Genomic DNA, 23,095 nt, shown 5'->3' with positions numbered 1-23,095 from the left:
TAAAGGCTACTTGTATTTTTTTTTTTTTTTTTTTTTTTTTTTTTTTTTTTTTTTTTTGCGGAAAAATCCGGTAGCGCGTGCAAAGCTAGTGATAGAAGTCCGAAATTTAATCGAACATATTTTGCCGAAACTGGCACGAGGCCAAAAAAACACTCTCTATAATAAAACAATTCGAAATATAAAAAGCTTCGAAAAAAACAAATTCTTTAAAACCGCAAAACTCTGTCTCTCCAATCGAATAAATAATTTCGCGTCCATTGGACGACGGTTTTTCCGACGAAAGAAAAAAAAACACACTTTTTAATTTCGTTTTCGAAAGATGTTTCTTCGCTAAATGGCATCTTCGGATAAATAAATACGCTTGTTTCAATTCTAGTCGTTTTTTTTTTTTGTTTTTGCGCTCTCGCGCTAAAACAGTGTGTGTTCATTTCGAACTTCCGATGGTTTCCCCGAGAATCTTTTAATCCGGTGTGAAACGCCGCTACTGTTTTTATAGCACACTCACACGCGGCACACGGTGCGCGGTGGTCATTTGGAAACGGCAGTGAAGGCACCGCGATTATCCGCGGAATGTCGGAAGCCGCAGCCGCGGCCACCGGGCGCCGCCGCCACCGCGCTTGAACTAATATTTAAGCAGCGGCTTAAATCGGCAAATGTAGTCCCGGAGGTTAAACCCGGCGAGTTCTGTGTTGCGAGCTCGGCCCGGTCGCGGATTAACCCAATACCTACCTACCCATCCACTTTCGAAATTAACCGGGACCGCGCGCGTATATACACGTACGTATATCGCGCCGCTTTTCCGTTGCGCGTTTTGACGCGGTCGCGGGAAAACATAACTGCGAATAGAAATACGTCGCTCGAGCGCGCGTTGAATAATCGCGGAGCGACAAGTGACAAAAATTAAATAAAATATATTTTATTTCTACAGTTAAACACCTCCCGCACGCAAGTCCTTTAATAATCGACTATGTGTGTACATGGTGTGTACATGCGAAAAATCCAGACAGATAAAAACGAAATGCGCGAAATTAGATCGCCCAATTTCGCGGCCGCGACGCTCTCGAATACCGCTTACAATTAATGTTCATAACGGCATTTAATGTTCATAACGAAATAATTCAACTAATTTATTTTCCGCTATGTCAACAATTTCGCAAAACTCGCGCGCGTTTATATATATATATGTATTTCGAGAAACAATAACGCGGCGCGGCGCGCGGACGAGCAGACTTTTATAAATTAATTAGCTCGTCTGAAAAGGAAAGGCACACAATCGCCGCGCGGCGTATAAACCGGAGCGGTTAATTGCCCGCCAAATCGCCGGAGCTGCGCAACAACGCGAGAGAGCGAGAGAGAACCTACGAAAAAAAAAGAGAAGAAAGAAAAAAAATGGTACGGTAGAAAATTGAGAAATAACGTTGCTCTATCTCTCTCTCTCTCTCTCTTTCTATCTACGTAAAAAACTCGACGACACTTTGCCCCAACTAACTTGATTTACGAAATTTCCATATTTATGCGGACGACCCCTATCCACCCGAACACTCGCCATCCATCCACTCGTGTTGTATATACTCGCGATCCTCTGACCCGCGTGGTGTTCCTCGCCCCGATCCTCTCTCTTGCGCGTGCGTTTTTCTCGTGACGGGGTTGGAATCGCCTCGGGGTCTCGGCGAAAGAGAGAAAGAGAGAAAGCTAGAGCGATTCTCTCGTTCATGATTAATTTAAATGTGCGAGCGCGAAAAAGCGCTCTGATCCTCAATCGCTTTTCGGCGCTCTCGTTGTACGAAATACAACGGAAAAAAAAACAAGAGATCGCTGCTGCTACCTTTGTCCGGAAATTGCGTTGACACTCAGAAAAGATTCAACGTATTGAGGATCTGTTTGCATATTCGAAAAATTAATGAAAACGCTGCATAATTCATGAAAGAGGACGTGAGAGGACGCAACCTCGAATCGAGGATAACGATGTAACGGCAGATATGCAGAGATAATCTCATAACGTGACATTTTTATGCGCAAACAGGGATTCTGTCAAAATGTCGTACAAAAAAAAAAAAAAAAAAAAAAAAAAATAAAAAAATTTTTTTTAATAAATCGAAACAACTTGCAATTTGTGTACGTATTATAAAATCCGATTAAAATTCTGACGATATCTTTTTCTACTTCGACTATTAGCAATTTTGCTTTTCTTCTTTGCTTTCGCGAATTTATAATTATTCAACTTCGGCGCGATTTTTCCCCCGGCGAATACGTCAAGTGGAAAGTGGAAGGAAAACACGGCGTGGATCGGCGTTCTCTTTCTCGTTATACCGATAAATCTTCGCGTCTCTATCTCTTTCTCTCTCTCGTTGTGGCGGTGGTTTAGTTTAGCCGACAGGAAAATCTCACCGACTCTCCTCCGCGTTCTCTTAATCTCCCAATCATGTGGAAGGTTATAGGTCGTTCGCGTGAAATGGAGCGCGGCATTAGCATGGAACAGTCGGCTTCAGCCACGTTCGGTAAACAAACTTCACCGTCGGTCGACTTCTCATCTCTCTCTCTCTCTCTCTCTCTCTCTCTCTTTCTTTCGCTCATTTTTATTTAAATAATTTTTTTATCGCTACACAGTTGTTTGCATAAAATTCTTCTTGAGAGACTACGTTAAAAAAAAACAAAATCCTCGCGAATCGTTTTATCGTATCGAATTGTGACCGTATTTGTCTGACATTTACACACACACACACACACACACACACAGACACATGCTATGTTTTCTCGACGCTCTTCCGCCTGCAAACGTTCTCGTGTTTCTCAAACATAAAATTGCAAACATATGTACTTTCCAACTCGTTTCCATAGCGAGAGAGAGAAAGAGAGAGAGAGACAAGAGAAGCGATCTTCTCGTGTGTCGTCGCAGAATTTTGTCGTGTCTATCCGCGAAAAAATACATACGTATGTGGAACGAGAAGCTGCGTCGGAGTCCGGCGCGCGTGAGAGACATCTCCAGATGTATATACACATTCAAGGGGGCAAAACGCCGACGCGTCCTACCCCTGTCCCGTCGAGCGGGCTCATCCAATATTTACCTGACCAGACTATTGAATATTCCCTCTAAGCAATACATTCGAAGTACGACGAGTAATGCCGCGCCGTCGTGGCGTTGCCAGAAGGCTCCTGTGTGTATACAAGGTGTCGTTGAGCGGCAAATTTCACAGCTACGTGTCAGTATAAACATGATTGTTACACCAAAAGAAAACAATAGAGTATGTTTGTATTGAAAAATAAAAAAAACAAATAAAAAAAAACATGATATCAAGTTTTAAAGCCGCGAACATCGCGAGACCTTGTTGTTTGATGATTGAAATACACAATAGCAAAATTGTGTAATCGAAACATCTGCCGTCGAGAATAAAACACTTTTTTTTCTTAAAAATCAACATCATTGGTACAATTACAATACAAGACAAAACATATTTGTTCTCTTTCACGACACCGCGTATATGCGGCAAACCGAGCGAGGTGTCGTCGTCGGCTGTGGAGAGCCACTGACGGCTGCGAGCGGGGTTGCTTAGAGTAGTAGCGGAGGCGGCTACATATCGAATTTTCACCCTATCTGAGAGCACTCGAATTAATATTGCACGCGATTGCAACCGACCGCGCGCGCCTCGGCCGCGGATGCGGAAGGTCGCGGGTCATTCGCGCGGAAAGTCGATCTCGTGAGAGATCTGCTTTTAACCGCATCAAACATGCATCGTTTTTTGCGCGTTCCTTCGGAGTGACAAAATGTCGACGCGCCTGTAATGTACCTCTCAAAAATTACATCAATAACAAACTGAAAATATTCCCCGCAATAATAAAAAATTTTATCTGCAATTTTTTTCTTTTTCCGTTCCGTTTTTTTTTTTTTTTTCACTCGTCATATCGCGCACTTGAACTCTCGCGTAAAAATTTATTTAAATATTTCAAGAACGCTGAAGATCGGAACGCGCACGCGGGGGTAATTTAAAATCGGAGTCAAGTCACACACGCGGAGAGACTCTCCGGCGTGCGTCGGTGTCTTCTTTTTATTAGGACGCGACGGTAATATCGCGCGACGGAAATATCATGTGCAAGAAATCGCCGAACCGCATGATCTTTATTCGCGCCGCTGGTTAACCCAGTTTTTCCAAGATCAATATGGTCTCGTTACTACCGCACAGGTTACAGTAACACATCTTTCGTTTTCGTGACGAATTCAAATATTCTCAGTCCCGCGTGTCGTCGTTATTATTTTACACGCCTTTGTGCGCAGTCTTCTCGCGGCATCTTTGAAAAACAGTCGTACCTCTCATGTGTTTCAAAAGAACGGACTGAAAAAAAATATTCCCGTATCAATGCACGTTTTCTTTTGTCAGCTGAGTTTGAAAGCCGTCAATTTTTAACGAAGTCGACACATAAATTAGCCGCCCGACAAAAGATTCTCTTTGCGATCAAAAAAAAAACAAACGCGCGGTAATAAACGACTCTAACCACAACACACTAGTGGTAAATATTTATCCGAAGATCGCAAAAAATATATTGGTCAAAAAAACTCAAATTATCGCAACGCGAGCGTCTCGACGAGTATCCAGAGAAACCGCGGCGAGAACCGTATTACTCTTTCTGCGGGTTGTTTCGGGAAAATACCCAAGGGAGGAGTTAACGCAATTTCTTCAGACAAACGTGGCGGATTAAAAAAAATTGCACGATCCTTTCTCCGAGGCGGAGAAGCTGGATTCGCGCGCGCCGCGAGTTTATAATCCGGTGGTGGTTCGGGACTTTTAATCGGCTGTGTTTACCGCAAATCGATCAAGTCCGGGGAAGAACTCGTGTCTCTCGTAAATCGACTGCGTCGAAAACACAACGCTGACCATCGATTATCCGACTCGCAAAAGACAAACACTCGATACTTGAAAACACTCTGACTCTGTTGATCCGCAAAAATTCCCCCGTACTGTATATGCACAAACATATTTTCAAAATTTTTATTGTCGCGGATAAAATTTGACTCGATACGGTAACAACACAATTGGCGAGTCAGTTGGCGTGATAATTAGCGGCTTTTGTCGCGTGTTATCGCGATTAGTTATTTAACGCGGCAAAATTTGCGGCGCGTAAAAATGACGCAAACAAAAATGTCTATTTCCCGCGCGCGCGCTCAAAGAACGCGGGCGATACACGAGAACATTACGGACCGATGAGCCGACTAATAATTTTCACAATAATTGATTATTAATTAATTTGATTCACTGGAGCCGGAATATGCCTGAATAAAGCCGCTAATAGATGTATCAATTAATAAAACCACCCGAGCGTCGATAACTCTCTTGCGAAGTGTACTACGGAAATCGACTACACGGGATATCCACTTTGTGGATATCGCGAGCACGCGGTTGTTCCACGAGACATTCACGCGCGCGAAGGAAGGGAGGCAGCAGGCAAGAGGCAATGAAGAGAATCCAGCTTATTCTTAGCTCGGTATCTTCTTATTTTGCCGGCGTCATGCGTTATGAAAGCTGTTATTTCGATAGCGGGTACGTAGAGTCGATAAGCGACTCAGTTTCATCGCGAAGTAGGTATCGATTTCCCCCCCACTTCCCCCCGACTGATCATTAAATATTGACGATGCAATTTGGCACTAGCAGAATGACGTCGCTCCTCCACGCCGAACGCCGGGAATTTCTGCAACGAATCGAAGCCGATATTGAAAATCCACCCTCGTGAATTATTAACCGAGCTAATCTTTCGGCTACCGAAACATTTCGAGCAATTGAACTTCGAATAAAGAGCTTTGTAATGTTTTTTCTTTTTTTAATAAACGCTTCCGTGCAACTGCTCTCGTTTTTTTTTTTTTTTTTTTCAATTACCGGATTTTAAATTGTCGAGAAGCGAATCGCGGCGAAGAAAATCAAACGCGACGATCGATCTCGTCGGAAGTAAGGGACGCGTTAATAACGAAAAGAAGAAGCGGCGTTTCCACCTTCAGCTTCTTTCTTTATGTTTCTCTATTCGTAGTGTTTTTGTTTTTTTTTTTTTTTTTATTCCCGGCGGTTACATACACGACCGCCGCACGACAGGATTTATTTGGCAAGTTTTTCGAGCGCGGCACCTGTGCGCGTCGACTCGTGAAACTTGCACGACGTTTGTTTCTCGTCCACCGAAATCCTCCCCGCGCCGTGCTTACTTTCTTCCTTCCGCGTTTCCCTCTATCTCCGCGCTCGTATATCCCTTTCGTCGGTAATTCCACGCTAATTCCGCCGTTAATTGAATCGTTTCTTGCACGTCCACTTGATCGTTTGTACGGGTCGCTAACCGGGAAAAATATAAATCCTTAAAGAACGATACACGTAATACCTCAGGCAATTACACCGTGAAACGTATTACGTAAAGAACGAAAAAGTTTAAAAAAAAACAAACAAACAAACAAATACATCGTTGCGCGATAAAACAAATGTTGCAGATAAATATTAAAACGCCAAGGATTGTTTTAAAAGAACAAATTTGTTTTCTGACGACTTTCGAAATGTCGACCGACTATCGTCGTTTTTTCGGCTTAACATCGGCTCCGCGGTAGTCTTTCATCGCTCGCATGACAAAACCGACGGCGGCCGTTTTAAAGTTCGCCGCGACAACTTGAAAACGCAGTTTCCGCTTCATTGAAAACAACGTCAAGTTTGATACGCAATATCCAGTGCATCACGGAAACGACATCCGACACGACATTTCGTTTTATTGAACATTTCACTTTACACAGAAATGCACTCATGAGTCTCCTACACCGAGATATCACCGCCGGATGCTACATTTCACGATCGTATCAAAACGCGCCTTTTTTTTTTTTTTTACAAAATACATTAATAAATAACGGGCTCGTTAATAAAAGCGATGCGATTGTTGTTGTAAATAATAATTTCAATTCACGATTATGTTATCGACGGTGAAAATATTTTCCGACAAAATCCACGGCAGAGCGGAGTCCTCCTTTCTTGTGAGAAACAAAATTGAGGACGCGCGCGAAAAATTCGAGACTGTTTCTTCCTCGCCGTAACTTCACGCGCTATCCTTGGACACGCACGCGCGCATATCGTGCTCAATTTTCACGGAATATATAATCTCTCCTCTCCTCGGACCGCCCGCCATTCTCGGTCCGTTCTCCGATAGACTCAGTAAACCGCGCGGTTGCACATCGGTGGTGCGGATAAATTTCGGGATGACAGCAAGATGGATGAAAGACTTGAAGAGACCGGCGGCGGCGGCGGCGGCGGCGGCGGCTGTTGCAATTTAAGACAGAATGGTAGGGTTGGAAGTAGTGCGATTTAAATTTTTCGCCGGCTATCGCGCGAATCCCCGGAGTGCAATTACTCGCGAGATCTCTGGTAGAGGGTTGCAAGAAAAAGGGATGAAGGAGGTTGGGATGAAAATACAAGTACGTCGATTGATTGCAGAGGCGCGCGATTATCTCGCACTCGAGACGTGTTCGCACGTCAGAAATATAATCACGCGATCCGCGTTAAAAAAAAAAAAAAAAATATTTAACCGCCGTAAGAAATTTGTCTGATGTGGCAACAAAATATACACCCGTGGAAATTTGACAGCAAGAAATCGCGCGCGCGCGCACACACACACACAGAGCTGGGAAATAAATTCTCTAAATCCGGAAATTATGCGCGCGCGCGCGGTTTGTGACAACGTGTTAGCCCGGAATTTCCACAGAGTCGGGCAATTGAAAACGTTCAACGGTGTTAATCGGAGGACGGCCGCAATATAAATGTTAACCTCATTCCCAATTGAGCGCGCGCGGTTGTTTTGATCATGCGTTTAACGCGTTCCGGACCGAAACGTTCTCGTCGTCGGGCACATGTCAGAGTGCTATTGACGAAACAGTTCGTCAGCAGGCTCGGGGTTGTATGTCGCGGCGCCGCCTATATCGATATCCCGTTTCGACCGAGATGTATTTCTGGTTGCCGTGAAACCAGCGACGTTCGAGCTCGAAGAACACGGTAATTTTCCGGGAAAATCGCGTGAATTTCGGCGTAAAAGTAAAGTATCTTCCGTGAAACTCAAACTTTTTCGCCAATGTCGCGATAAGATTATTAGTTTTGTTATTTTTTATCATTCGTAAATGCACATGTACGGAAAACGATACAACACACACACACCTCCGAGATCATAAATATCTCTCTTTCCTCGATCGCGTTTAATGCAAAAAAAAAAAAAAAAAACCCGAGGAAAAAGCGAGAATGACGAAGAGCACCGAAGAGTAAGAAAAGCAAGAGTTTCTTCTCCTAATTTAAGTCGACCTTATCGAAGTTTATCGCGGCTGTTGTGATAGGTTTGCCCCATAATCCACTGCTTCAAGCTGGAGAAACCCATTAAGGTAGCAGTTGCAACACGGCGCAGGCCGGGAAACAAAACGAGGTAGAAAGAGAGGGAAAGCGCGAGATATAGGAAGAGGCAGTCGCGCCCTTCTCTCTCGCCGGAGTGATTAATGTGAATGGATGAAGAAACAAAAAAAGAAAACAAAACGGCAGAAAGGCGGGGGATGATGGGGAGAAAAGAAACAACAAATCTGGCGCGAAGTGCAGAACCGACCGTTGTTTTTTTTTCTCTCTTTCTCGCTCGCTCTCTCTCTCTCTTTCTCTTCAGAGAGAGAGGGCTCACCGCGCGGCTGACGAAAATCCGCGTTTCGTTAAAATTGTTGGGACCGCGCCCGCGCTTAATTGCGAGCCGCGTTAAAATACGACGGTCTCCTTTTCACGAACAACCCGCCGAGAACTTTTCACGCATTTTACCGCAGATAATGGCGGGAGATTTCGAGAGATGATTTATTATACGACAGCCCTTGGATCATCTTTACTTCGACGCGAAGAAGAAAGCGGAGAGAAACAGAAGAGAATTAGAACTCGTAAAGACAATTAAATATCGCCGTAACGAGGTGCGCGCTGCTATTCGATTCGTCAGCTTCGAAAACGAAGCGGCGGTTCAAACGGAATATCTTCACCGAAGATATTGGCGCGCGACGAGAACGTCGGTACCTAGATTTATCCGATATATCCGATTCATCGCGAACCGGATATAGTCGATTACCGTTTATGATAATCGACTGGACGACCCGTCCGTTTTGTTCGATTTTGCGAACGAGCGGCTCGTTACATAATTAACGACGAATTTTCATGCCATGAATATGAAGCACGGCTAATGAGGGCATTAATATTTCCCCTCGTCCTCTCCCTCCTTCCTCCCCTCGTCCTTCCGTACTACGTATTGCGGTCTAAATCAGGATCAGGCGGATCGCCACGAGTAAATTCCGATTTTGCATGCACACGTCCGAGAAGAAGAACGTCCATGATGCGCGTTCAGGACGAAAAATCACGACACGAGAAGATGAATTCCCGATGGATCTCCCTCGGGCCGTGTTTATCTCGCGAATGATCGCGCATTCCGGATGAGTTTCCTTAGCGCGATAAATTCACCAGCCCCGACAGCGCGATCGGAGCGGGACCGCGTGCGTATTACGCGCGCACAATTACGCGCGAAACAACGGGCGCGGCGGGCAATTTATCGCGCCGGTAAATTTTATTATATACGTATCCGAATGGTATACAACCGAACGGAGGCACCGATTAATCGCGGGGATTTAATTAATCTAACGTAACGCGGCGCGGAAATGGCCGGGATTATTGCGCGGGACGTGTACCGTCGTTTTGCCACGCTCTGTTGCTCCCCTCGCTCATAATCTCCTTGTGATTATTTTAATTCTTATAATAATAATAACAATAAAATAACAATAACAATAATATTCCACTTCCCCTTCGGCCATTTGAATTTTCTCCGCGCAAAAGAAACGCCGAGTTTTCTCTCTGACGTACATTATCTGCAACGGATAATCTGTCCCCGTATAATCCGCACACCGTCGAACGATCGCCGTTCTTTCAGACAGCACATTACCATAGCAATTTATGCGCCTACGTGTAACACATTACATATCGCCGTTTTATCGTAACACACCATTTTCCCGTCACATCGAAATTAATTCCGATTAAAGATTTACGTCACCTGAGGAAGGTCGAAAACCGCCTGGCGGCGATATGGCAATAAATCCTAGGAACGTATATGCAAAACAAGAACGCACACGCACAGATTGTCGAGATAACAACTCGCATGTTTGTCAATTGTTTGTTTGCGCGCGAAAAGTTTGAAATAACGTCGTAAAATGTTTGAAAAGGGATCTCTCTGGGACATGACGATGAAAATTCTTCCTCCACTTTTCCGCACCGACGACTAATTAAAATTGTGGCGTGCGGAGCTTTGCGGAAAATTATTGCGCAAACGTCGCGCAAACAAAAGAGCGGAAGTTTTCTTAATTAATGCAAGCAAACGACGTGCTTGAAGTGAAGCCTAAAGATCCGTCTACAATAGGATTGACAGTAGACAAGTAAAGTAGTTAGGACGCGCGAGCAGTAGTTTCCACCGACCGTGTCTGTCCACAATGAAGACGATGTAGCGGCAGCAACGATGTAAAATCAAGAAAACAAGCAAGTTTTCTAAATCTCGCGTTGTAGACGGGTCTCAACACCGACAAACGTCACTCGGTTGCGATAAAGAAAAACAAGCGCGTGAAGTTGTTTCGGAAACTTTATGTACTTACTTCTCGTCATGTCGCGCTTAATATCGCGGGTGGGAAAAAAAATCTCACGTTAAATTCGCGTCCATTATGCGCACACGGCAACAAGTGTGTCCGCGGAACCGCCCGTTCGGAAAGAGATTTACGAGCGATTTGTAAAATACTGCACGAACGCGAAACTTACGTACGTCACGGGGATTGAAGAGAGAGAGAGAGAAACGAGAATGACTAACTGGTAGCTGTAATAGGATCGGGAAGACGAATAAACCCGAACTGATCCTTCAAACCGGATCGGATAAATAGAAGTGGCAACCCGCCGAGGGTAAATCGATCGCTCTCTGGTATCCACTCGCTACGTGCTAAGTCGATCAAAAAAAAACGACTCCGCGACAATGTAACGCGCGGTTCGACGACAAATGTGCGCATTTTGAAAATATCTAATATATTCGAACAATACCGTCGTCGAATATTGCTACAACTTTTTTGTCAAACTAACTTTTCTCTTATCAAATAGAAAAAAGTTGTTTTATTAAAACACAATGTGTGTAAGATCGTAACCAGCCGCAACAATTTCTCGACGGAGGATCGCGCGGCGAGCGTTCGAATGAAATCCCGATGTGATGTGTCTCCGAATGCAGAGCGCGCGGAGACGTAACGACCCGTTGAGCGTCTGTGAACGTCGTCGTCGTCGTCGTCGTCGCGCGACAACGTAGTTTCTCCCGCCGCAGTTTCGCAGCTGGTACTGACGCAATTAACGGGCGAGCGCAAGCCGACGAGCGACGTGCCCTGCCTTCGGTGCCGTTTTAAAAGCGTCTATTTTTACGTTTCGCAAACTACGTCACACCGGCGTGAAAGCGCGAAGGAGCCACTTCGCGACCTTTCTATCTCTTCTCTCGGAGAGTGGAGACACGTTCGCGGTTGCCATCGCGAAAGCTTCTTTCCCCGATCTCAGCTGTTTTACGATCACTCTCTCGCGCGTCAATTCTTTGTTCCAATCTCGAACGATGAAAAACAATTCCACCCGATTCGACCTCTCCGTTGCGCTGTGATTAAAATCAATTTTCGCCGACAAAGAGAAGTCTCTCCTTTTCGGTTTCGATTTCTTATCGGTTTATCTTGCACCAATCCGATTGCTTGTCGATCTTTCATCGGTTCTGTATATCCAGTGTTTCTCTGTTCAAATATACTCTCTCTCTCTCTCTCTCTCTTAAATCTCCGGGTGCTGCTTCTGTCTCTCCTGTCATTGTATTCTTATCTGACGGAGCTGCGTGATACAAACGCTGTGTGTTCGCGTCTATACATAGTTACCCAGAAACTGGAGGGTATATACGGTTATCTTTTTGGGGCGCGCGCACACACACACACACACATGCCTCTGACGAGAATGAATGCCAGAGGAATCGAGGCGGAACGAAGAGAGGAAACCAGGTTGGGACGCGCCGAAGCACAGACCCTTCACGACGACGGTCGAGCGCGTGAGCTACACGGCTCACGAATCAAAACGATTGAAATTCCAAAGTACATACGCGTGTATATATATATATATATATACATATATATATACATCTCTCTTTCTCTCTTTCTCGATGAATTTGTAATTCTTCAAATCGTTTCTCATCGTAATGTAAATTTAAACAGACTTTAACCCCGATAAGAAATGTATATTGTACATCCGAGGAGCGCGTTGAATATTTAAATAAAATTTTCGACCAGATCTTCGCTGCGAAAAAGATCGTCGCATTTTCTCTACCATTTTTTTTTTTTCTCGTTTTGGGAGACAATCCTTAAACATGAATGTTTCAAGCGTTGCGTCATGTTCTCTTGTTTGCCAGACAAAAAGAACGAGTATATATAATATCTCGCAAAGAGAACGCCGATTCGGGAGGGTTGATTTTGAAGGGAGTAAAGGTTTGTGTGATCGCTTTCTGAGGCAGAGTTAAAGTGCTCGGGGAGGCGGACAATGGCAAAACGGAGCACGACGAAAGGGGAGAAGAGACGAAGTTACTCGGTGCAAAATAACTTTTATCTTCCTCGGATGATAAATACCTCCCGCGATGGGGAAGGGAAAGGGAAGAGGGAAGAGTTCCGACGTGTAAGCAAAGCATCCAGGAGATCTTGAGAGAGAAGCGTCCGGTGACCCTTTTGTTGATTCGAACCCCTGTCTAAACGAAGAACCCGAACCCTCGAATCTGATCCGCGATCCTCTCCAATCTTCTGCGCGTGGAACTTCGTGACGATGCTTTTTTAAGCGAAGTTTGGTGATTGGAAAGATAATTGAAGAGAATTACTCCGCGCGGGATTTTGAGATCATTTTCGCCGAAACGAAAAATCACTCCACCTTCTCTAAACAAATTTATTGTTTTGCGGCAAACGCGGATCGTACGATATTATTTTTTATCTTCATCGTGTGTTGATTTAATTATTTTTCTTCTTCTCCTTTTTCTATCTATCTCTTTTCTTCTGTACATATATTATATACATCCTACTAGTGCGTTAAGCTTGAACTTTAATAATTGATGTTTTCCGCTTCTACCCGAGCGTAAATGAGGATTTCAAATACTGTTTGCGCGATAAAAGATTTATCGCAATAAACGAAGCTCGCGCGCTGAGCTCTGACGAAAGCCGCTTTACCAATCGTCCGCAAAAATAAATTTTATACGAGACGCTTAGAAGTTTCTATTAACGAGCTCCGCGCTTTACGGGATACGCGAGAAAAACAGACTCTTTTATAATAAAAAACAAAAAACAAAAAAACAAAACGCAGTTTGCGTCGTGAGAGAAAAAAGAATAAACTCGAGATATTTTGTACGTGTGTATACGCAACTTATTAATTAAATATATCTCAATTCCTCAATTCACGAGTTCGCCGATCGCGACGCTTTTTGGTTGCTAAACACATTTAACTTGTCAAATATCTCGAGCAACTTGTTTCTGAAGACGGCGAACGACAAAATGGCACGAGACGCACTTCGCAATATCGGAAAATTACGAAGGATCTGCAAAGACCGCGAGCGACCCTTTTAGGGATGTTAACAAACCCTAGTCGTGCCGCAAGCTCCTCCCACTTTTGCCCGTGTCACGATACTGCTCTTTCTCTCGCTCTCGACGAAGACAGCGACGACCAGGACGTATCCTTCGGGACGAGCTCGGAGCTCTATTTCACGAGACCTTTCGCTGTGCGAGAGAGTTCGGGAGGTCTCGAGTTTCTGACGACTCGCCAAACTCCTCCGGACGCCTATAAACGGGATATATTTATCGTCCGGCAGTTCTCTCTTTTGAAACTCGTTCCTTTGGCCGGCCGGTCGATTTACTTGACGAGACCAAAAAGCGCATCGCAACGTTATCGTCGCTCTTTCTTTCGAAAGCGACTATTACCCTTCCGGAATCAAAATCGCATGTGTACCGAAAAATGATTAAAACTAATTTTTTTATCCACTAAGGTTTTAGAAGCTGATATGAATTCATGCGCATGAAGATAATTATGTGTTTATCAATTAAACTTCAAACGAACGAGAAAAAGAACGAATCGGGATCAAAAGGGAGTTGAGAAAAAGTATTGCGCTTAAAAAAATAAAAAGCAGATCGGAAAATCGACGGGAGCGGGGTCAAAGTGTGCGAGAGTGCGCCCGGTCGTGCTCCATGCGCGGGGGCTTATCCTTTTCCAGGCGATTTACGTGCGAAGTTCGCGTGGAAGGAAGCGAATCGTTTATCACGCGGAGAGCTAATAGATAACACGGCGGTTACGTGTTCGAGCCTCGATCGGCGCCCGGCCCTCCCTCATCCCTTTTCCTCTCTTTCTCTCTCTCTCTCTCTCTCTCTCTCTCTCTCTCTCTCTCTCTCTCTCTCTTTTCCTCCCGTGCGCTTCTCGCCATCTCCCCGAGAAATTCACTTTATCTGTCTCGATCGGCGGCGCGCAAATACCGCGCGCGGTTCGAACCCGCAAATCCCGGATTCGCGCGCCCCCAAACTTCGAGACTCGACGTAGCGACCGGATGTGCGTGACTCGTGTCTTTCCGCCACGCAGGTTCTTCGCATCCTCCTAGTCCGACGCATTAACTTTCTCCAAAAACGGAGAGAGAGAGTCCAACCCCATCGACGACGAATATTTCGCGAACAATAAGAACAAAAGTGCAGCGCGTTTCGCAAGAGGTTGCCCAATAGGTACTTCGTGTAATATTCTTTTTGCGTGATATAATTTATAAATTAGCACAACACAGGCGCACGCTACGCGCACGCTATTATCGTTTTTATTTTCACGCGTAATGTCAGTGAACGCAACCTGTCACCGCGATGACAGCTAGTATTGTCTTACAAACCATATGATAAACATTAAAAATGTTAGAAATAAAGCATAAAAATCCAAATCAAAAAATGATTTAAAAAATAATTCGCGAAATATAATTCGCGACAGCTCAATCGCAATTAATCTGATCGACCACTCTAGTTGTATTCTATCATTAATATATAAAATGAGTAATAATTAATAACGCTGTTAATTTGCATTACAAAGATAGGGACAACAGTAAAGCCGCATTTGCGCAAACACGGCTGTGTCAAATGATCTGCAGAAGCGATGGACGACGATAAATCACAAACCGCGTTTGCTAATAAATGTTACAAAAGAGAAAACAATTAATTTAACTAACGCCAAAGCTCGAGTTTTCGATACAAAGGCGGCGCCGCACGACAGCCGTAAAATCGCGAATTGTTAATTTCGCGCTCTACAAAAGAAAGAAAAAAACCGGATCGAAGCGCGTGGGAGATGACGAGCGGAGGGAGGGGAGAGAGAGAGAGAGAACTTTGATTTCTCTCCCCATCCTCGATACGGTGAAAAATGCGAGCGAATCGACGCTCAAGCGAATGCAACGAGAGTGTGATGGGACGTGCCTCTCGTGGCTTCGCGCGGAAAAGCGGAGCGGACGAAGATCGGGGAGGGAAAAGCGGAACGCGAGAGCTATTTTCACGCGTCACAGAGATGGTAATTGAGTCGTGCCGCTCGAAAGATCGAGTCACCCTCCACCGGGTGAGAAACGAAGGAGATTCAGGCTGACACGTGCACACACACACGCACGCACACACACACGCGCGCGCGCGCGAGAGGTGCCGCCGCTAGAAATGTCACTGCGAGAGAGAGCCGGTTTTAAGGTTAAATCTCTCGTTAAATTCCCGGATGAGCTTCCCTTTGTAAGAACGAGTTGATCGAGAAACTCTTTTGAGAACTTCCTCTTTCTCCGAAATGTTATTCGCAACCCGGTCACACGATTTTGACGTTCGTTTTTTTTTTATTATTATTAAAAGACTCTCTTTTTAAATTCCAAAATAATTATTTGAGAAAAAGCAGTTGTTTTAGCTCAAGAGATACACAACACGATATTTTCCATGACTAATCGTCAATATTTCCGACGCTACCGGAAAGTACTTTCCTACGTGACGCATGATAGTATCTCTAAGAACGTTCTCGATCTCCCACCTCCCTCCCTCTCCGCTTCCGGTGTTTCCAATGCGCATCCGATATCGACGAACGAATGATATTTCCGTGCGGTGAATCGCGCACGGAATCTATTTTTGCGGGGTAGTAACGTATTCTCGCGACTCAAGCCGCTCAATGGCAGCTGCTGCAGCTGGGCGCGCAAGTGAAAGTAATCCATCATACGGCGCGATACGTAACGCATCTGCGATATTCCGAGGCGACAAACTTACGCGCGTGATCTCAGCGCGAAAATAAGTTGGTTATGGAGGAGAAACCCCCGAAAGATTCCGGGGAACTCGCCAGATCCGTCTCGAAACGTCCGCGAGAGAATCTATTCCGATATCTCATAAACAAGTTGTGATAAAATAATAAAAACAAAGCCCATTTTACGATTCGTAATCGCGCGCGTGCCGACGAAGTAACACGATGCATTCACGACGATGCGTTTTGGTTGGTCGTCTAAAGCCGCTCGTTCGCTGGAAATAGCGAGTTGTTTAGGATGAGGGTGGGGTAAGTGTCAAGGCGAGGGATTCCCGGACGCGACTCGACCGAAACGCGGCGGCTTTCGCGAAAATTCGCCGGCCGGGAGAAATCTCGCGAGGGCGAGAAACCGCCGGGGCTCCAAGCGCGCCGCTTTGATGTCCTCGACGGGGAACAACGCGGGAGAGCTCGCGAACACAAAGGCGAAAAAGCCTCGAGTGAGAAGAAGAAAGAAGCTTCGCTGAGGCAACACTTTGCGCGAATATAAGAGGCGCTCTCGCCCAGGAAATCGTCCGAAGATGTGAGAGAAGCCGACGTTACACCCGCGGCGGCGGCGGCGGCACGCGCGAACACGGAGATATAAATTTCGACCGCGGAGCTTACGGCGCGTGAATATTTCATCGGGATATTGTGCGAGCTCTCTGCGCGTCGCCTGTCAACTGGAAACAGTAATTTTCAGATTATATCCGATTTTCGCTCATATTATCAATAATTCGCGCCACCGATTATAATCGTCCATTACATTCCAGAATAATTTCCGGCCGTTAATTTCTATACGTTTTTGTAACACGCGTCTCCGAAACACTGTATCATCGGCCGTGCCGAAGTCTAGCGCGTAGAAACGGAGAAACGAATTTCTTAATAAGATCAGAATTTAGCATTCGAAGAAAGAACTGTGCCGCGACGAATAGCGTCGACGAAGAAAAAAAAATCCCTTCGCGGAGAAAATAAAGGTCGCGCTCGAAAAATCATTCGCGACAGTTCAAACACGAAGAAACTTCTGCGATAATGAGATGAGGAGAGAGCGCCGGATCCGCGGAATGAGGAAATAAATGCTAATGGTCACAAGCCCGTTCCGCCCGGCGGCGGGTGTTGCGCTCTAACGATAGCTGGAAGCGTTGCTCGTCTGTTAAAAGAGCCCGCGCACAAAGATAAGGTGCGATGCGTCACGACTTCGCGCGTTTTGCAGGTAGTTCCCCGTTGCGTTTTTTACTCTTGTAAAAATTTTAATATCGCGACGTCGGTAGGTATCTCTCGAGCGCCGTCATACCGGCATTTGTGTACAATCGAATGTGGGAAGCCAACAAACGGAGAGCCGCGTGTATCTTCGCTCATTTCTTTCCTGTTTTTTGAATTTAATTAACCGTTCGTTCGAATCGCGAATCTGCATTCGCGCGAGACAACGAGTCGACGAATAAACGCTCGAATAAAACGAAAAAATATATACACCCCCCTAGAGAATCGAGCGGTCAAAACTTTTTATTATTTTTTTTTTTTACACTCGTACGCGCGATACGCGATGTAATCGATATAGGTACGCGGTTTTAATAATAAATTCTGTCGCAAAATAAAAGCGGCCTGTTTCATTTCTTTCTCGATTTGTTTGTTCTCGAACGTGCATGAACATTACCGAGGGAAATGAAAAATGGTCGGCGATACATTGTACACATAGTTTACCGCGCGATTAAACGCCCGACGCGATGTCTCTCTTTTCTGTAAATACAAAAATATATTCCCTAATCGTACGGCAAAATGTCGCGAGAGAATTCGCACACCCAGAAAAATCTAATCCCGTCCTCCCTCTCTCGACATTAACACGTGGGATTCTCGCCGGACTTTGTTTGACGTGTGCGTCACACACGCCCGACGTTTCCCACACGCGTCGTTTCAGAACCCCCCGACACCGCTCTTCTCTTACGTGTTTCTCGTGTGACATCCCCGACGACCGGGCTGACGATATACAAACACATTCGTCACTGTCGCCCACGAGACGTCTCCTCGCTAAGGACGACGGCGGGCCAAAGTGACGGCAAAAAGGTAAACGATCGAACACACACGCGCGAGAGTCGATTTTTCTTCCTTTTTAACAGTTCGCGATGTTCGACGATTACGCGCGTCATTATTCATTCCCGCAAATACACTCGACGACTTGTTTCATTAGCCGCCGCGACGTCTCTTTCTCTCTCTACGATTTTCTGAGCGACGAAAACCGCGCGCGCGCGAGTTTTCAACTTAAATCACATCCGAGAAGATACTTGGGCGAAATATTAACGGATGTTAAGAGAAAAGCTTATCTCTTCCCACGCATCCGAGCGACGGATGTAAAGGCTGAAGCGCCCCCGCGGAGATTCGCAATAACCGAAACTGCGCTTCTCGCGCGCTTGAAAACGCACAGAACAACGAGGCGCAATTCCCGTTTCATTTTTATTCCACGATTTTTTTTCGCGGTCTCGCAGAGACACTAAACGAATCCGCGCGCGCGCGCGCTGTCATTTGCACGGCGCTCACCCCACCCGTAAAAGTTTAATTAATTAAGCCATTGTGTTTGATCAAGCGCGGTGGTGAACCTTCGCGCGTTTTACGAAAATTGTGAGAGAAAACGGTGAGCGTGTGTGATTCATCGCGTTAACGCGCAGCGGCGTTCGTGGAAATACATGTATAACGCGTGTTCAATAAAGGCATCATAACATTAGCGAATGAACGAACGCGCGGGACACTCACATATGCGGACGGCGCGCATGTTAACGCGCATTAGACGAGCTTAATACGAGCGATGGAAAATATCAGCAATGACTAACCCGTCATTTTCGCTACGTAAAACATCGACGCCAATATTTATTACCCACGTTAAAATGATTGATTCGCGTGTGATTATAACGTCCCGACAGAGAATTGCAATTTATACATATGTGTGTGTGTGTGTGTATGTGTAATAATATATATATATATATATATATATATATATTTAATGCGCTAAAGAGCCGCACGCCCGAATCCACGTCAAATTTACTAAATTAACGCGATGTATATTGCACAATACCGGAACAATATTTCGCGATAATCAATTCCGTAAATTACAAGATAATTGCGAGGCTATGAAATAAAAGTAGCGCGCGAGAGAGACGCGCGCAGAGAAACGTGACACAGATAATTAATATTTATTATATAATATTCCCTCTTTCTATCTAAAAACCAATTTAACAAATTTATTCAATAATCAAATTCAATAAATCGCACATCTCTCATTGTATAGCCGCGCGTATAATAATTAATTTCTAACTTCGATTTTTCTTCGGAAAGATACGCGTTTTACCCGTCTTCACACCGCGTAATGCGAAAAGGAAAACACAAGCTAAATACTTGGCGCGTAATTTTTATGTCGCGCGAATTATTCGAAGCAAACCGAATGCCGGCGCGACGGAAGTCGAGATGTATCGCGACGTTAATTAAGACGAATGTGTGACTGGCGAGAATATTAGGGATATTCTCATCCTCGCTCGTATCCTACGCGACGACGAGCTATAACACTACACGCCGTCGCCGAGAAACGGCTTTTCTCGCAGCGGCGACGCGTGTGTCGCGGATAAAACGTGCGCGTGATAAAACGACGGCGTTACACCGCTTTATGGGGGCTTACCATCGTCAGGGACGCGCCCGTCCCACGCGCGTACTGGAATTCCTGGACACTCACCTGGAACAGAAAGAAGAAACAAATACGGGTAAGTATTGTTGCGAGGTGAACTTTGCGCTTCGATTACTTAAAAAACTATTTGACGCGCGGAGCTTTTCTTTACCTTCGCGCTAATTTCCGAAGCTCTCTCGCAACGGCAAGAGTTTCACGCGCGATTTTGCGAAAGCGAGAAACACGCGCGCGACTTGTCGCTGACAATTACATTCCTGTTAAATTTGATTAATTGCAGTTTCAAGTTCACAGCTCAATCATTCACTACGTTCTATTGTATGTGTATGTTAGTTGAATCCCGTGCGTGCAAGATATCGCAGAAACAAAGCGACACATCACGCGACACAGATCTGCAAAACCTCATTTCCGTTTGACGATCTGAAGCTCTTCTCTTTTATTCTTTTTTTTGTCAAACAATAATAGCGAAATACTGGATTTGTCAGATGTGTCGCGAGTAGGTAGTTCGCTTTGAGATATGTCCTACATTTAAAAAGCAATAAGAACGGGGAACCGATGCTTAAAGTTCGCGTAAGCGTGAATCGTTCGTAAATCTCGAATCGCGCGAAAATGCAACTCTACTTTTGCGCCACTTCCGCGAGAGTTTATTTCACGGATTAAAAGCGCAAACTCGTGGCGCGCAAATATAGACGGGGATGCGCACAGCTCGGGCTATCTCGATCGTGCCATCTGGCGCGCGCACATACACACATACACACAGACACACAAGTTCGCGAGATATCTCGGTCGCACCGTCTAATAGCCAGATTAACACGTCGACAAGCCAACCTATCGACCAAATCACACGTGTGCCGTGTGTACAGTTTGCCCGAGTCGCTTCGTGACGGACAGTCTAATTTCCCGTCACTATGCGCGACGCAAAACTCTCTCACGTATGTCCCGTCGTAATGTTGTTCGAGACAATTTTCTTTCACCGTCGATTTTTACGCAGTCATTACCGGTATCGGTAAAAATCTCCCGGCAAATAACGTTGCGATTCGAATCCGGTTTGCGTGTAAAAAGAAAACAAAAACCATGATTATAAACTCCGTTAGAAAAAAAAGTAAAAATTTTGCATTTTTAATTAAAATTTGCATATTATACATTTATAATATTGTATGCGATACTTTTTGCTCTATTTTTGTGTAAATCATAAAATTATCGCGTAACGCCAACAGATACGCACCCAAGTGTTAAACGAGTTTACGAGCGAAGCTGAAAATTCGCGCACCAGAAATTTCGAGAACCAGTAAAACTCGCTCTCCTCAACGTCGTAAAAAAAAAAAAAAAAAGCGAGACGAAAACCGCGCGCGCAGATGGGGTAAGCGCGATAAGAGAACGCGCCGATAAGGAGGAACGGCGCGCGGACAGAAAGAAATCTCGAACGGTCGAAGCTCGGGCACACATGTTTGCATAAATGCCGACGTAGGATCGATAGCGTTTCACCGCACTCGACATGCAACTGTGACGATTGGCTGCTTTTCCTCCTCCTGCGTGTTTTTTAACGCGGAATCGATAAGGTGTACGCGCTATCAACCGCAATACGCGTATGTGTGTACACGCTCGTTTCCCGAGTATTCCGTATAAAAAAAAAAAAAAAGAAAAAAAGGTCAAAGATCACAAATCAAGCGGTTTTACTTTATTTTCTGTTCGTTCTTGATGTTGCGAAACCTCGCGACATTAGTGGAAAAACGACTGAAAGTCAAGGGTGTCCGCTGTTATTGTTGCCAAGGACAAACTCGTAGAAATACAAACGCAAATATTGTCCGAGCGTATTTTTAAAACATTAATACGATTTTAATACGATTCTAATGCCACATCGCGATTCGATATTTACGACTTCTAATCATTAGCGATATTTGCTCTGTCCGATCGGTAAAAATGAGAAAAACAACTCGCAAATAAATGGCTATATTTCTGTGTTTTGTAATTTTCTATTCCTGGATTTGTGCGCGCGCGCAAAACACGCGAAAGTAGGTTTCTCGCTAAAGAAATTTTTAATCGCATATACGCATTGCGTGCAAACGCGTCGGCGACGCGCTATCGAACGATATCGCGGATCGATAAACCCGCCTTTCCTTTAACGAGCCGCGCGCGAGCAACACACATCGGGTGACGTCGGCGTTCGTTAGCGCTAATCTCGATTAATCACCCTGACGTTGACGTGTGACGACACAGCGCGAGACACTCCGTGCAAACTGGTACTACTCAGAAGAGAGATCAAAGAGACACACAGTACGATCCTTCGCCGAAAACCCCGTCCTATACATATTATTGCTAGAATATATCTTTTTTCTGGAGCTATATTAAACCACGATCCTGTTCAAAGGCAAGAGAGCTCGTAAAAAAGCATTGGAATGACGAAATTAACGAGTGATTGATTAACCGACCGCGCGCTGATTCACCGAAACGCGTTATCGCGAAAGATTGATTTTTCTTTACACAACTGCGCACAGGAAGAGAAAAAAGAAACGGAAGTTCTAGGTATCACGTGTCCTCCCTCGCACGCGTTTTTTTTTTTTCGCGAAACTGTCCATTTTGTCTCGCGAGAATTTCATTTATCGCTCGTTAAGGAGCGAAACCAGCGTCGTATCGGATTCCAGCCATAACGACACTTTTTTGTCCGAGCGTCGTGTACGGTTTGTTTGAGCGCCAACCTCCGGACGCGCGAAACTCGATATACAAACCTTCCGGACGCGCGCAGGTTATTCCCGTGCGGACGGATACGACCGGAATGACGCTGTCCCGGGGTTTTTTTGGGAAGAAAACTTGTCAGGTTGACGTCGAAGGGAACCGAGCGATTTATCTTGTTGTATTAACAAATGGATGATAATGACGCCCCTCCCAAAATCCGGAGTAAGGGAGAACACGCGAGGGAGACGACGCGTCGATGAAATTAACGGCGGAAGCGCCTGATGTCGGGGTGTTTACGCGTATTTGCGCACCCGAGCGTGGACGTGCGTGAGCAATCTGCACGTCATTGCGCGCGAGCGCGCCTTTGTGAGATTAAGCTCGTTTGCTTGTATCCGCGTGTAAAGTATATATATACCGCGTACACAGCTTA

The 23,095-nt window shown here is 45.2% G+C and overlaps 1 protein-coding gene across 6 annotated transcripts in view; it reads right to left on the bottom strand.

Annotated features, from left to right (window-relative positions):
* The window catches only part of LOC109855181 (polypyrimidine tract-binding protein 1), a 353,785-nt gene that overhangs the window by 122,592 nt on the left and 208,098 nt on the right, over positions 1-23,095 (bottom strand). For 4 of the 6 annotated variants that reach the window (XM_020429095.1, XM_020429104.1, XM_020429112.1 and 1 more), the window contains one exon: positions 19,990-20,043. The exons of the other annotated variants lie outside the window; for them this stretch is intronic. In XM_020429095.1, the coding sequence (XP_020284684.1) occupies positions 19,990-20,043 (54 nt within the window). The remainder of the gene's footprint in view (positions 1-19,989; positions 20,044-23,095) is intronic. 6 annotated transcript variants of the gene reach the window in all.

The sequence above is a fragment of the Pseudomyrmex gracilis genome, unplaced genomic scaffold, assembly GCF_002006095.1.
Source record: "Pseudomyrmex gracilis isolate BER0280 unplaced genomic scaffold, ASM200609v1 scaffold_3, whole genome shotgun sequence".
Lineage (NCBI taxonomy): Eukaryota > Metazoa > Arthropoda > Insecta > Hymenoptera > Formicidae > Pseudomyrmex > Pseudomyrmex gracilis.
The sequence above is the reverse complement of the archived record's forward strand: the minus strand, read 5'-3'. Positions and strand labels throughout refer to the sequence as shown.